This window comes from Pterocles gutturalis, unplaced genomic scaffold (assembly GCF_000699245.1).
Source record: "Pterocles gutturalis isolate BGI_N339 unplaced genomic scaffold, ASM69924v1 scaffold13825, whole genome shotgun sequence".
NCBI lineage: Eukaryota > Metazoa > Chordata > Aves > Pterocliformes > Pteroclidae > Pterocles > Pterocles gutturalis.
Window position 1 is genome coordinate 1 of NW_010141128.1, and position 15,768 is coordinate 15,768.

At 41.7% G+C, this 15,768-nt stretch overlaps 1 protein-coding gene across 1 annotated transcript in view; it reads left to right on the forward strand.

Annotated features, from left to right (window-relative positions):
* Window positions 1–5,633: 5,633 nt before the first annotated feature.
* The window catches only part of LOC104460739 (laminin subunit alpha-3-like), a gene marked incomplete at both ends in the record, with an annotated part of 64,009 nt that continues 53,874 nt past the window's right edge, over window positions 5,634–15,768 (forward strand). The window contains 2 exons of the mRNA XM_010083928.1: window positions 5,634–5,786; window positions 15,355–15,472. Of these exons, the coding sequence (XP_010082230.1) occupies window positions 5,634–5,786; window positions 15,355–15,472 (271 nt within the window). The remainder of the gene's footprint in view (window positions 5,787–15,354; window positions 15,473–15,768) is intronic.

The following is a 15,768-nucleotide window of genomic DNA, read 5'->3' on the forward strand; positions in this document are numbered from 1 at the left end:
CGGAGGGGGCTTGGGGAGTGCCCACGCCGTGTTTTGGGGCCTCGGTGGTCCGCGGTGAGCAGCGGAATGCTGCTGGGAGTGAAGCCGTGAGCCTCGCGGGGAATGGATGGGGATGTGCTGCTCCTGTAACCTCCTCGCTGGAAAACAGGCAGCTTCCCGGGGTGGGGAGGGGGGCGGTGGGAGGAGAGGTCCGGCTTTAGTCAGGTGGCTTTGTGGTGTTTTACAAGCACTAAGTGTGTGGCCTGTCGTCTATGCCTTGCATTGCTTCTGGGAGGAAGCCAGAGGTTCCTGGGGACTCTGACAAGGAGTATAAGCGCACAAGGATGGTCATGGTCTCTCCTAACACAGAGTAACGGTATTACATTTTCTGCCAGTCACAAGACAGGCAACAATAAATGGGAAAACTTGTAGCAAACGGTTAATGGACACATATTTTTCCTTTGGTAGAAGGTTAATGGAAATATCTTTTTCCTTTGATAGGAACTTGTATGAACATGTCTCAGAGGGCAAATAAGGAGTAACAAATGCACCAATCTCTCTGATGTACTGAGATGGATGTTCAGTATCAGTTTGATCTGAACTTTGTTAAAGGGGGGACTTTCCTAAAGCTTCAGACCTTCCAAAGTTATTTTATTTGTATTCGCTCTTGGTGGGAGGAGAAGAGAGACAGAATGAAACTGCAGTTTGAAAGGGATTTCAAAAGCTTTAAAGTCCGCTTTCTGACTCCAGGCAATAAAGAAAGAATGCATGCAAATTTTTAGTATCTTGGAAGAAGCCTTCCAAAGCCTTATGAGGTGTTTGTAGGTTTTAATAGTGAAATAACCCCTATGGTCTGCTTTCAGGAGAGGTTGCAATGGATAAGAGTTTTTCTTGTTTCTTGGTGGGGGCAGATGCTCAAGAGAGGGGGAGAGGACTGAGCGGGTGCAGTGTGTATGCTTTCTGTCATGTGCCAGAAGGGAGCATGTACCATCAGGCAGCCTGCCCTCAGAGTTCACTAGGCAGCTCCAGCCAGCACTGTGGTTTGCCCTCAGCTTCTTCTCTCTGTCGTGCTTTTCTGCCTCACTGTGAAATCTCAGTGTACCTTACATCAGTGTAGTGCCCTCCATCGTAAAAAGCTCAAAGTGCTTTGGAGATGCTTACAGGCTGACTAATACACAGTTTAACTAATAGGAAAACTGAGTCATAGGTATTACATGATGAAACTAGAGTTACAAAGGAAGGTTATGATAATCAGGAAACTGCTTGGTCCTGTAACATACCTCTGAAGTTTAGGCATCCATCCCTCCATACTGAATGCAACACCCATGTTCAAAGTTACCTGAAACAACCATGCCACCAGGTGAACAGTGAGCTCAGTAGTCTCTCAGCAACACGCTATAGCCCACTGCTGCAGTGCAATCTCATACTAACATGCCTTGGAATATCAGAAATCACAATATAATAACGTCAGCCAAAGCAAACATCAGATAAACCTGTCAATCAAGCGGAACGAAGCCTGTTGTGTGATGCGCATTGCCATTGATGGTTTTTGTGATTGTTCCCTTTATATGCTAACACCCAACTGGAAATGAGGGTTTGCTGTATGTAGGAAGAAGCGAGAAAGTGGAGGGGGTGGGGTGGGGGGGGGGAGCCGAAGGAAGTTCTCCTTGTTCAATATTTTCCTTACAGGTCCTAGGTTAGAGGGCAGTTATGGTTCATGCCCGATTCAAGTTCCCAGAAGGACTACTGGTAGCTCAGCCCTGGCACGAGGAAGTATGTTGTACCTCTTACAGCATTTGTGTAAGCAGCATCTTTCTCCAGTTTTAACAAAGCCCTACTGCGATACATAATGTGAATACTTGTGTGGTTTACCAGTAGTTGTTGTGGTTCAAGGAGGGTTGGAAGGTCTTTCAAAAGACCAGGGAAATCCAGCCACGGAAAGTGCCGTGACAGGACAATGTCCATATTATCAAGCCACTCCACCTCACAAGGTCAAAGAAACTGAAAATAAGAGAATCTCCTCTTTCATGGAAAAAGGGGGAGAAATTCATTAAACTCTTACAGAAGCTGAGCTTACATAGAAGGATTTTAAATCAGCCTAAGTATTCACGTGTTGTTTCTTAAGAGTCTGAGGGAAGGTCATGAGGCTTTTACATAAACTGATAGGTACAACAGCCACTGTGTCAGGCCGCTTCCAAGTTAAAACAATGCTGTACTCTTGAGTCACTCACTTTTGGTGTCACTACAAGGCTGGATTGCAGCTATTGCTCTGAGTAGGGAAACTGGAAGGAAGGTGCAGAGGGTGATCCTCATTCTGACAAAGGGACCAGGCAGCTCTGTTGCCAGTGTCCCAAGCACTGAAAATAAGGTGAAGAGAAGAGTAACCTCAGCTTCATTTCCTCTGCTCTTCCACTGGCCTCTTGTTCACCTTCTCATTTGGTGATGTGTCTTCTAATGATGCCTGTAGTACCTGGCAAATCCAGAAAGAGCGTTTGGAGGTTGTTTAAAGCCCTTTTGAGAGCTAATTGGTGGGGTGGACAGTCCCTTCATAGGCAGGTCAACTGAGGCTTGTAAGGCAATGCTGGACATATGCTGTGGTGCTGGACATATGCTGTGGAAAGCAGTATCTTTCCCTTATTTAGCACATTGGTAAGCAGGACAGTGACTTAATAAGGACAGTGTTGAGTGAAGAGATGCACTGCAGTGTGAAATATTTCAGCAACGGACAGATAAATACCATGCCTGGTTTTGTCTGCCAATCTATTGGTAGTGGTGTATGGGGGTGAATTAAAGTTTAACTGCATACCTGTCCTGCCCTAGCAGTGGGTGCAGAACTGCTGGGTATGAAATTGTCAACAAATCCTTCATTGTTGTCGCTTTCTGTAACTTACAGGCAAGACATTTTCATCCCTGGGTGTCTCTGGTCCACACTTGGCATATTTCAGCAAACTCCTTCATGCAGTTCCAGTTTTCTCCTTCACTTGGGAGAATCAGGGGAAAGGAGTATAACAAGGTCACCAGCAAAATGCACACCTGCTTGGCTGATGAGCTACAGCCAAAATCAGTCTTGAGGCCCAGTGTCCTGCAATGGAGACGTGTCCTGTAGCAGGCAGGCTGAGCATGGTGTGCCTGAGATACTGCCAGTGGGACACAGGGAAGGCTGCTCTGGCCAATAATTTATTTTCTTTCATTTTTTGTTTTGCTGCCTTGTTGGCAGGGTTGCTGGAATGTACTTTAAATAACTGAAACTCCAGCTGTTGTAGTGAAATCCTTTGAATTATGTGCCCAAAAAGAAAAAGATGGTGTCTTGAGTTCAGATCAAGTGCTCAGGTATACTGAAATCACATAGGTGTATGTAAATGTAATGTTTGCATTTAATACTCCCCATCGTTTTCTGTTCATTCAGCCTTTCTTTAAGGCTGTTGCCAGATCAGAGCTGAAACTACTGTAGGAGCAACTGTGTCCTGTATATTTCCAGCCTGATCATTATGAATGTGAATTTAGATCTAAAGACCATGTGTAATGCGCATTAAAGAAATGTTTAGGGAAGTTTTTACTCTTGTAACATGCATGTCAGAACTCCAGATATGCATTTGTCAGGAAAATTTTCTTATCTGGGAAAATGCTGTGATGTGGTGGTTAACTGCGGGTGTTGGTGCATGGATTGATTTCTCAGTGTATTGATTTTGCAGATAGTGACACAATGTTCTTTGTCGTCACTGCAGAAACTGGCAACCTTGCCTGTAGCTAGCACAGGCTGATGTGTCTGCTGCACCAAACTGTATCTGAATCCAGCAGTGTCCTGGCATGTTGTAGTTTGTATGAAAATCAGCCAAACCATCTCCTCTCACAGACCTGGAGGAGAACCATGGTATAACGTGATTCCCAGACATAGTTAACCAGCCTGCGTACATGGGGATTTAGTAAGTCTCTAAACAGCTCTTTGAATTCTCAAGACTTAACCCTCAGCCAGGTTGACACCTGTAGTGCTGAATCAGAACAGCTGATGATAGCTATGTCTTCTGGAAAGAACAACACTTTCTGGAAGAGCAGGGTGAGGATGGAACCATTTATAGATGCAGATGCTGAAATTATTACTACTTATGCAGAAATATTCAGTGAACATCTATGTTTTGCATTTGAAAGATACAGGATGGTGTATTTGTATCACATGAGAATGATGACGTAGTTTCCAATCCACTAGTAGCTAAGTCAGATGTTAAACGAATTCTGGTAGAGATAAACATCTTAAATTCACGAAGCTTGCAAGACTGTACCCAGCAAGAATGTGAGAGCCCTAATGTTGTTCCTCTATTAAAAGTGGACAAGTATGATTGCTCCGGTTATTTTATGCTGGCTAGTCTGACCGCAGCGACAAACAAAATAATGGCAGTTATAGGGGTTTCTGTTAATACTTAAAAGGTAGGAATATACTTCATGCCAGGCAACATGGGTTGTGGAAACAGCTAAAGGTTTTTCACATCTTTTTGACGAAAATATGCTCAGCTGATGAAGCGAATGCTGCAAATATTACCTTATTTAAAACATGGGTCCAACACAGTGTCTGGACCTCACAGGCTGAATGGATTAAGCAACTATCTGACTGAAGTAACTAGTAAGAGGGTACTGACATTTAATGAAAATGTCATTTTTCTGTTGGGGTTCTACAAAGGTCTGTGCCTGGCACAGTTTAGCATTCTCACTGATTATCTCCACCCAGTGACTGGAGTAAGAAGTGAATGGGACGCTAAAAAGATCCCTTAATAACTAATTACTATGCTTCAGCACTGATGTCAGTAGACTGTAAGATGCAGTTAGTTGAAAATACTGCTTGTGGGGCAAGCCAAAATGCCAAACTAAGAGACAGTTAAGTTTCCTGAAGTTTATTTAATTTATTATTTTTGTACAGAAGAGTACAAAGAGCTTTAGAGACTGTCACAAAGGGAGATTATTAGGGCATCTCCAGAGTGTGACTTCAGTTGTTGACTAGAAACTGGGTGGTAACTTCTGCAAATGAAGATACAATGGGATTCTTTAAGTTGAAAGGGAACAGTCTGTAGGATCCACTGCATTTTCCACGAGTACATATTGTTCAGAAGTCTCTGATTCAAAATGTTTTATAATGGCATGAAAAAATGAAAGCAGTATTATAAAATTGTAACACTAAACTTATAGACAAGTAACAGAGTATTTTTTAATGGTTTTATTAATACTGGGTTGTGTACATATGTGGATATTTTGCAGTCTTTTAGGAGAATTGAGGATAATTTGTGTGTTGGTCTTAATTCAGTTTTAAGAATCTTTGTTTCATTAATTTCCTGCAGACACCCCTGCACATGTAATATAGGTAATTTCACCAAAGTATCAATAAATGTATTAGTAAAGGAAGACTTACTGTAGTTTCCTTAAAGACATTTCTGAAATTTTAGTTTGTAACATAAAATTTACTGTGTTTCAGGGTATAATTTTCAGTGTGTAATTTAATTGCCAGGGGAATAATCTATACATTAACAACTAAATTGTAGAAGGAGAGAAACAAAATTTAACGCTGTTTTTAGTCAGTGCTCTAGTTCAGAATCTCAGTTAACAGCAGCATGTGTCTGGAGTGCATAACATTTCAGCTGAGACCGTCTTTTTAATTTATTCTGTTTCAGGGACAGTTTTGTGATTATTGCAATGCTGCTGATCCCAGTAAAGCTCACCCGATAACCAATGCAATTGATGGCACGGAGCGCTGGTGGCAAAGTCCTCCTCTTTCTATGGGCTTGAAGTACAATGAAGTCAATGTCACTTTAGATCTGGGACAGGTAAGTGCATGAGCTACTGGGTGAGGTTTCATAATTTCTTGCATTTATATACAGGCTTTGCAATTGAGAGAGGTGTTTGAACTGATGGTTTTAGCTTCCAACACCACAGCTTTTTAGTCTGGTTTGTGTTGTGTGTTTTTTTACTGAGTTGACTTTATTAAAGTGGTTATTTTCCTTCAGGACTTTTGATGATGTGAGGTCTTGCCACTGGCATCACACAGATATAATGGCCGTGTGCTTTCTTGTGCAGACACTAAGTCATTAACCTGAGGTTATGGGAGGGACTGCTCAGTTTAAACTGGGGCTCTCCCTTCCATTTCAAGTTCTTCTTTTCCATGGGCACAGAGAGATTTCATATCTCTTGCAATGCACACAATTTGAAAGTAGTGGTTGTTGTCTGCTTTTGCCTCGGGTCTTTCTGGTTTCTCTATCATCCAGACAGATATTCAAGATAGGCAGAAAAATACTGATGACATGATCTAAAAGGGAAGGGACAGAAAAACCAGTGTAATACGAATCAGTAATATGACAGTAACATGAACACCTGTATTTCCTCTGCAGGCGGCAGGCAAGTAGCTGACAGTAAAGCCTCTGTATCTGTATTTTAAGCCATAGGGACGGATTCTCAGCTGCCATAATTGGGCGCTGATCCAGTGAAATTAGTTACGCTCTAGAAGTTCACACCAGCTGAAAATATAGGACTATAAATATATGTTGGGGGCTGCAAAATATCTGTGTACATATGCATATATATATTATTGGCTGATTATATGAGACAGAATTTTTTGAATAGACGTTCAATTTAATTGACAGCAAAGGGAGGAATAACTAAGGAAAAATATTTCTCTGTGAGACTTAGCTGCTGTTTTGTTGGGGATTCATGTGCAAATTATTTTACTACTTCTGTTAGATGGGGTTTTAATGCTCCTGTGCCTCACATGAGTGGAACAGCTCTCATTTTGAGGATACCTTCATTCAGTGTTTTTGGCTCCAGTATAGCAGCAGTGCAGAAAGGTCAGACAGCTCAAGACAGAGAATATAAGTAGTTAAACTAAGCTGCTGTGATTTTTGAATTTACATTTCTATTAATTAAATTAATAGCATGCCAGTTGTCTTGGTTGCTTTTCTCCACTGTCCCAAGAAAGAAGGGAGGGCTATGTAGAAACTGATGAATTTTTAGGCCACATTAGGCTAGCACAGAGTGGTTGGACCTGTCTCTGAGTTGTGTAGTTCTTTCTGTCCCACTGTACAGTTGAGGAGTGTCACATCCCCTGGTGCTTTCTGCTCTGTTGGAGTGAGTTTCTCAGTCATTCTTTCCCAGCAAACTGTAAGGGAGCGTGTCTGTCAGGCTGGGCATACAGAGTAGGGTCACTGAATGCAGAGCAGGGTGCTATGATTAGACATGGGAAGGCAATCACCTCCCAGTAAAGCAGACCTTAGCTTCTGAGCTGCTTGCATTCATCGTGGTCTCTGCAAGATGCAAGATTAGGTTGCAGGCTCTCCTTAGGCTTGCAGTGTAGTCCAGCATATTTGTGACCAGCAGTTGTAGCACATTGCTCCATCCAAAACTTCTGTTCCCACTGTGTACTTCTTAGCTTCTTGGGAAGACCTGCTGACAGACACCTTGTCTTCTGTGTGATAACTTCTGATAAACCTCCTTCCTTCAGAGGAAGGATATGAACTGAGAGTCCTCTTCTCATGGGACTCCTTGGAGACCAACCACTATTTGCTGAAATTCTTGTAGTTATTAAAGGATTTCTCAGCGGGAGGCTGTGTATTTTCTTTACTCTGGTACCACTTATAAAGGTGACTCTGAACTCCCTTACTTGGAAATGAGGGAAACCCAAGACAAAGGTCAAAATGACTTCAGGTCTTGTGATCATTTTAGTTGGTGGATGGATGAGGGTTTAGTAGGAGTCATGTGATTTTTTTTTTTTTTTCATTTTTTTTCCCCCTCCACGGACATTATCTCATATCTGCATTCAATCCATTAAACCTTAATCCCAGGATTTGTTTGAACTCAAGATTCACTTTTGACATTTTGCCTAGCATTCTCACACCCCAAATTCATACAGTAGTGCACAATACTAATAATGAAGAAGAAAATTAAATACTGTGACAGTGTAAGTCTACTCAGGTGAACAGGTAAGCACTGAGACCCCAATTCGCCTTACTTTATTTCAGGGTCCTAAGAATTGAGAGCTTAGTGTGTTAGTCATGCAGACTTTCTTGGTAGTTGACAGAGACAGAAATTTTCGGAGTGCAATTCCCCTTCAAGTGTGTTGAAATTAAGGTGGTGTAGTTTGTTGTAGGTTTTGGTTTTTAAGGAAAAAAAAATGTTCTTAAAGTCAGATGTATGCCTAAATGCCTTGCAGAACCACAGGGTGTAATATTGAAAAGATAGCAGGAATGTAGTTTTCCTCATTGAGTAGTTGTCCTGTTCTTTATTTTGACACAAGGCACCTTTTTCTGCAAACAAAATATGGAAATGTTTTTGCATGTGCAAAACATGACAAAGAGTAAGGTACATATACGTGCAGGGAAGCAGTAACTCAGTTGTAAGTTGATCATCAAATATTCACAATTAGAGGAAGCACAACTTACTGCAATGTCAAAAGCTTTTCATTTACTGTGTTCCTGCCATTATATCTTTAAGACTGAGAGCAGAGTCCCAGTGGAGCCTTTTGCCATGATCTGACGACAATATTTAATTGAATAATTGCACTGTGGTGGAAGTTTGAGCACTCACTACCATGGAGTTGGAACAGAACACCAACCCGCTGCTGCTTCTGTTTCACAAGAGCTAGGGGTGACTGAAAGTAAAAATCTCTTCAGGATGTTAAATCTTTCTGCTAGAAAAATGTGTATTTTGCTGTACTTTGTAATATGAGGAAAAGCAAAAACCTTAAAGCAAAAGCCCTGCTTTACTTCCCTTCTGACTTTCTGTACTATAGTTACATTTATAATCAATCACAGTCCTTCTGAATAATAATTATAATGTTGATCCCTGGGGCGGTCTCTCCATCCTGTTAACATACCTGCTTATACTGTGGCTGTTCCTGACTTGTTTAAAATATTTGGATCAAATCATGTCTTGTTTATTCCTTTAATTGTTCCTGATTTTCTCAATGTAGTTTTCAACATATTTTAAACTTCTGAATCCAGAGTGTCTGACTGAAGTTCATTGCCCTTCCCTTGACTCTTTGGATTGTCTAGTTTGAGCAGGTGTGCCCTCGTCTTTGGCTTGCTTAATGCTCACCAACTATTACAGTAACACTCCCCCGGGTATTTTTCTGAACTCTATCTTCAGAAGAAGGTGAAGGTTCAGGATAGCATGATGGTGTATGATGAAAAAGAAACGTCTAACTGCTACACTTCAAAAAGCATAGTCCACAAATTTTATTGTTGCTTTTGGTTACATGTCTTTTTTTTTTTTTTTTTTTTTTTTTTTTTTTTTTTTGTGGAAAAAATCTGTTTCTTGAAGCAAGCCCAGTGAGTTATCTTACTATGCTTTTGTGGCAATAATATAGTGCTGAAAGACTCAGGCTCACTGAAGTCTTGTGCACTGATATATTGAATAGTTTTTATGTAGCGATGCTATTAGTTGCTGTTGTAAATTAAAGGCGCACAGTGGAATGTAATGTCCAAATTAGTACTTTTATTAGGGAGGAAGGGAAACTCAGCCATAAATTTAAGATAAGTGGTACGGCCTGTGGAGGACTTTATGCTTTTATGTTGTCTGCCAGTTAAAGCATGTAAACATTTTGTTAAAAAGCCTCGCAGTTTGGCAAATCTTCTGAGTTACTTTATATGGTAGGTATTTCTTACGGGTTTAATTTTTATGTTTGATAGCAATCCTTTATGGGCATAGCTTTACAAACAATATTTGTTGCTGGGAATATTAATCAGCTCTTGCTCGTTGTTGTTATTAGAAACAATTGTTCTTCATTTACAAAAAAAGTGACATAATTTCTTAAGATGGGACTTAAGTTACACTTAATTTAACTATCATTCTGTGAAATATCAAGTGTTCTTTAGGCCCTTCTTCTGTAGGGAGAAACCTCCAAGGTGGTGGGAGATTTATCATGAGCTGCATTGAACTGGCCTTCCAAAAATAGCCCTTGCATTTATTGTGCTTGACTATTGAGGACTTTATATTACTGCCGACCCTGAAATTAGACCCAGCTTTAGCGTGGAATTGCGTAACCTCTGTAATAACACAGAGAAGTCCTACAAACTGGGGCACGAGAACCGTTGCATAAAGCTTCTGCAGTCCTACAGAATTGCCCTGGCAGCAAGACAAAGCCTTTCTTCTGGAACCCCTGCACAGCTCTGCCTCTGCAGCAGCACTGACCCCTGCTCTGCTTTTGTGGCTCACAATGGGAAGAAAAGGGGCTCTTGGGCCTGGGGAAGGAAAAATCTTATTCCTGCAATATTAAAAAATGGGGATGCTAACATTACAGAGAATATAATGTCACTTCATATTAGAGAACTCTGGTTCTGAGTATTCCAGTTTGTGCAGTGTGCTGCCTTTGGATCATGCCACAAAACACTACGCTTTGCAGTCAGTTGATTTTTGGCTCGTACCCCAGTAAGGTGAATCTACTTGTGAATTCTAGATCAACACAGCTTCAGCTCATGAATTAACAGCTGTCTGATAGAAGTTTCTGAAAGTTTTGTCAGGTAACACACGTTCCATTTATTCCTCAGTCACACTACAAGCAGCTCATTCTGAGCAGAGCTGTCAGCCCTAATCAGGGACATACTCTACATCCTTTCTTGCTCATATATTATACGTTAAAATGCAGTCAATGTGTTGTATTTTCTTAAAGTTTTAGTTAGAGATCTTTTGAATGGCTCAGTATTTTTTTTTCTTACATTTGCATTAATAGATCTATGTCATTGGCTTTAACATGTGGTTTTGGTATTAATTTGGTATTATTCTCAAAATGTACAGAAAAAAACTTTCAAGTCTTTCTCTCCTTATCTTTCCTGACACTGTCTTCTTCCAGTTCCTTCTTTAGCATCCCTTCAGGAAGGTCTTTGTTCCCACTCATTGGTCTCACCTTGATGTCTGTACTTGTGCTTCTCTCACCTCCCTTCCTATGCCCATTCCTACGCATTACTTTCATTTTGTGATATATTGTCCTAAATACCTCATTTTCAACTCAAAATAGTAAAAGCAGAACCTCTGCTGATAGCCTCCAACCTTTCACACTTCCCCATGTTCCCTTCCAGCGCTGACAGTACTACTGTGCTCTTTTTACTTTAGACTCCAGCCCTCATAGGGAGATGTTTCTCTCCTGGACAACTGGGGCCTGCATCATACAAACCCTTTCCCATATGAATAGCTGCAGTGTTCTGTGAAGAAATAGGCCATATGTAAGAAATAATTATGAGCAGTGAGTTGGTCTTTATCCAAATCCCAGTGGAAAAGTGGCTGTATGAGAAATTTCAGGATAATAACTGTCAATCATTGATGTATTTCCCTGCAGTCTTGGCAAAAAGAGCAAGGACTGATGTAACCTGGACAATGGATTACCCTTTAATGTTGAGAAGTGTTCCTTCTTTTTGGGAGGTGTTCCTTCATTCCAGAATACTGCCTGTGAAGCATGGCGAGCTTCTCTCGTCTGGTCCTGCTCATTGACTGTCACAGAGAAAAGACTTACCACCTCCAGCCGTGTCGGTGAGGCATATTCACAGGTGCTGATTTACATAACTAAATGAAAGTGTCACTTTTTAGCATCAGTGGCTAGTTAAATGAAAAAATGAGATGAATACAACAGGTACAGTGCTCCCTGGAGCCTTCTCTTCTCCAGGCCAAACAAGCCCAACTCTCTCAACCTGTCCTCATAAGGGAGGTGTTCCAGCCCTTTGATCATCTTTGTGGCCCTCCTCTGAACTCATTCCAACAGGTCCAGGTATTTTTTGTGTTGGGGGCCCCAGAGCTGGAAGCAGTACTCCAGGTGGGGTCTCATGAGAGCAGAGTAGAGGGGGAGAATCACCTCCGTTGACCTGCTGGTCACACTTCTTTTGATGCAGCTCAGGACTGGCTTTTTGGGGCCATGAGAGCACACTACCGGCTCATGTTGAGCTTCTCATCAACCAACACCCCCAAGTCCTTCTCTTCAGGGCTGCTCTCAATCCATTCTCTTCCCAGCCTGTATTTGTGCTTGGGGTTGCCTCAACCCATGTGCAGGACCTTGCATTTGGCCTTGTTGAACTTGATGGGGTTGGCATGGTCCCACCTCTTAAGTCTGTCCAGGTCCCTCTGGATGGCATCCCTCCCCTCCAGCATGTCGACTGCAGCACACAGCCTGGTGCTGTTGGCAAACTTGCTGAGGGTGTACTCAATCTCAGTTTAATTTTTATCAAGACCTATCCCTTTCCCCTTTCTGAATGTGACTGTACAAACCTAAGGAGTATTTCAAACTATGAGATGTAAGGAGAGCTGCATGTGAATTGAAGGTTTTCATATGCAACAGTAGTTTGAAGTTGCCATATATTTTTTCTTCCATTTTATGGTTTGCATGGAAGTATGCAAAGTGTGGTGCTGGGAGACAGTTCTTTAAGCACTGACAGAAAGAGGGTGCTGTGGGGTTCCTGATACAGTACATGTATTGGACACTACTTCAGCTTCACACACCTTGAGTAGACATGGGCTTGAGCGAATTCCACAGCCCCATATCAGATGTGGCATGTAGGTGTTTGATGGGTGCCACATGCTGATTCAGCTGCTTTACTATTGTGTGCCTTCATTTTGTCCACTTTATCCTGTAGATACTTATGAAAGGCTATAGTCCAGGGTGACACTGATGTATAAGTGAGCTTGTCTCATATTTCTTCAGCAGTGTGGATGCACTGTGGAAATGGAATTCATGCCTGCTATTTTCTCACACTTATGAAAAGTTGTCACCTGTCAGGAGAGACAAGATGAGACTGGCTGTGTCAGCACTTTGAGTAGCATCTGAGTAAAAGAGTATAATAACTGTATGACAAGCTGAAGCAGATGTCACCTGCTTTTTTGGAGAGTAGGTAGAAGGTCATTGTTCTAATGGTTCCACAATGTGACTACAAGCATTGGGGTCCTGGAGAAGGCAGGGCCTTTTCTGTGTGCTTCTTTTGTTTCCTCTTGTGCTTTCTAAACCATTTTTTCTTGATTAAATCTGTATCGATCAACACAAAGAGTGTTATCCACCCTTGTTAATATGCATGTAGGGATAGGAATCCCAAAGACCTTAAAACATAGGGGAAGCGAGAATGTTAATTGATAGACAGTTGCCTGCCCAGTGCAAATCTGGTTGGAACAGGGCAGTGCCCCTTGAGAGATTCAGCTGGCCAAAAGCAAGAACATGCAGCTGTTTTTTTTTTTTTTTTTTTTTTTTTAGGAATTTCAGAACTATTATGCTTTTCTGGGTGGATACCAGTCTTTGCACTGAATGGCCATACTGGATGAGTTGTAATGTCCATATGGCCACTATCCCTACTCTGAAACCTGCTAGTCAAGTAGCAGAAGTTACTTAGGCAAAGAGCAGTAAGAGCAAGTCTTGCCACAGTGCCCAGAGTATTCACCTATTTCTGACAATCAGCGTAGAGACTTTCCATCGCTAAGTTAAGGGTGTTACTCCACCTGTGCAGTCACTGTGCATAGTTCTGAATTCTGTCATGGTTCTGTCAACAGAATGGCTGCCACTTACCTTGCTCGATACTTTTGTCTAGTAAATAATTTTCCATATGTAGATACTGTCTGGCTATTTAGGTGGCTAATTTAGTGTCATAGGAGGTGAAGTTAGTGCTTGGCAGGCTTTGTTAAGTAGGCAAGGTAAATTCTAACACTAACAGGAAAGGGTGTTTTTTCCTCAGTTGTATCTCTGCTGAGGTCAGCAACATTCAGCAAATCAACAGTTTTCAAGGTATGATGCCTTGGTGTGTGTAGAACAGGTGGTTGCCCTGGGTAGTTGTTGTAAATACTGCATTAAATGAATGCACAAGGAAAAAGCTTCAGTTTCTTCTGCTGGGATGTGAGGTATTATCATGAGAGCATGCTCCATGAAGTCCTTGAATTCCTCATATTTCTCAGTGAGAAGGTTTTGCTTTCTTATGTGAATACTTTTGATATTCAGAAGCTGATGTCTCAAAATAGATGGGTGAAGATTGAGGCTGCATGTAGCCATATGACTGCAGTGCGCCTGTAGCCGTGGGATCGGCATGTGCAGTACTGGTTGGGGACAAATATTTCCAGGTATCTGCTCTGCTGTGTTGTTCGCCATTTCCATCTGTCTCCTGGTAGCCCCAGCTGGCAAGACAGCTATTGCGTTGGTCCCAGGCATGGCAACAGATGCTGTTCCCACTTTGTGAGTGGGAGCTCGTACACATTTGTGGTTTGGTATCTAATAACTTGTGCAAAGTATTAGTTTCAAGGTTATGACATTTGTGGTATTTCAGCAAAGATAAACTGCATGGATATATTTGATATGAGGGCTCTGGCAGCAGTTACTTGACAGACCATTGACTGGTACCTCTCTGCCTCCTTCCTCCACCAAAGAATCTTGTGCAAGCAGATGATTCTGAATTTGTGTTGTTGAGTGGGAAATCCCAGTGCAGCTTCACTTGAATATAGACTGTTCCTCAGTATTGGATCACTTTTATAGACAACTTGTGTCCATGTTGTGGTTGTTTAAATTCTAAACAACCCTTAGAATCAACCTGTGTTCAGCCTTTTGTCTAGAGGCAATTTTAATGATGTGCAGATTTTCATAACTGTGGACTACCCCAAGAGGCTTACGGTAAGATTTCTTGTCGAATGCATTTCTGCTTTAGTGTTTGGGAGCTTTCTGTGTCTGTGGTCTGTCACTGTGACACACCATGAACACCTGCAGAAGCCAGAAGGGACTCTTGGCCTTGGGAACCTTGAACTGGTGAAGCTCTTCGAGCTGTTTCACACATTGAATGAGCTACCAGTCATAAGAATCTCTCCTGTGTTACTTGATACTCACAAAACTCTGGGGAGGCTTTATTCTGTTACTTAGAGAGTCTGTTAAGTGGCAAAATTATCTAGAAATATTCTTTAAGTGAGGAACAAGTGGCTTAGATTACCATCAAATGCAGCCAAAGGAGTCCCAGGGTAAAAGGTGTGTGGATTTTCTCTTACATCTTTGTGATTTTCTTTGATTACAAGCACAATTGCATGACTGGAATGTCACGGATGTGCCAGGATGCTGCAAAAGTATCTTAGTTCAGTGATGTGCTGAGATGCTAACTCTTCAAGGCTAAGTACTATACCCTTAATGCACCCAAGCAACCAGTCAAGTGCAAAGCAGAGCTGTTCTGAAATGTTGGAGATGGCATTTAACTTGGTCCTATTGCAGCTCTCAGTGCATTGCAGCACATTGCTAGGTGAGGTAGCCAGCTGAGAATCTGACCTATTGTTTTAATGGGAATGAATCTGCAGAGGGTGGCCTTACTGCGCACTGAAGAAAAGGTGTTTATTGGCATTAGTTCTAGTATTGCGGTACTTTGCTAGAGTTCAAAAGGCTCCTGATAAGATCTATGTATATTCTGTTACCAGCTCTTCCATGTTGCCTATATCCTTATCAAGTTTGCAAATTCTCCTCGTCCAGATCTCTGGATCTTAGAAAGATCAGTGGACTTTGGAAGGACTTACACTCCCTGGCAATATTTTGCTCGTGAGTATCAATCCTTGTGTCACTATGCTTTTGTAGACAGGTTTCTTTAATCATTTGCCCAGTAGCAGGAAAATCAGACCATGGGGCTCACTGAAGATTTCAGTTGCAGAGAAGACAGTGCATGTCAAATGCACTTCTCTTGTCTTAGTTATCCCCAATAAATTAGTGACAAGAATGTAACTGAAAATGAGCATGATATTTTGAAAATGTCACTCAGCCCATCAATATTTTTCAGTCTGTTGGGAATTTTTGATTTGTTTTGTTTGTCTTGCTTTTTGGTATGTCAGAACTACAGT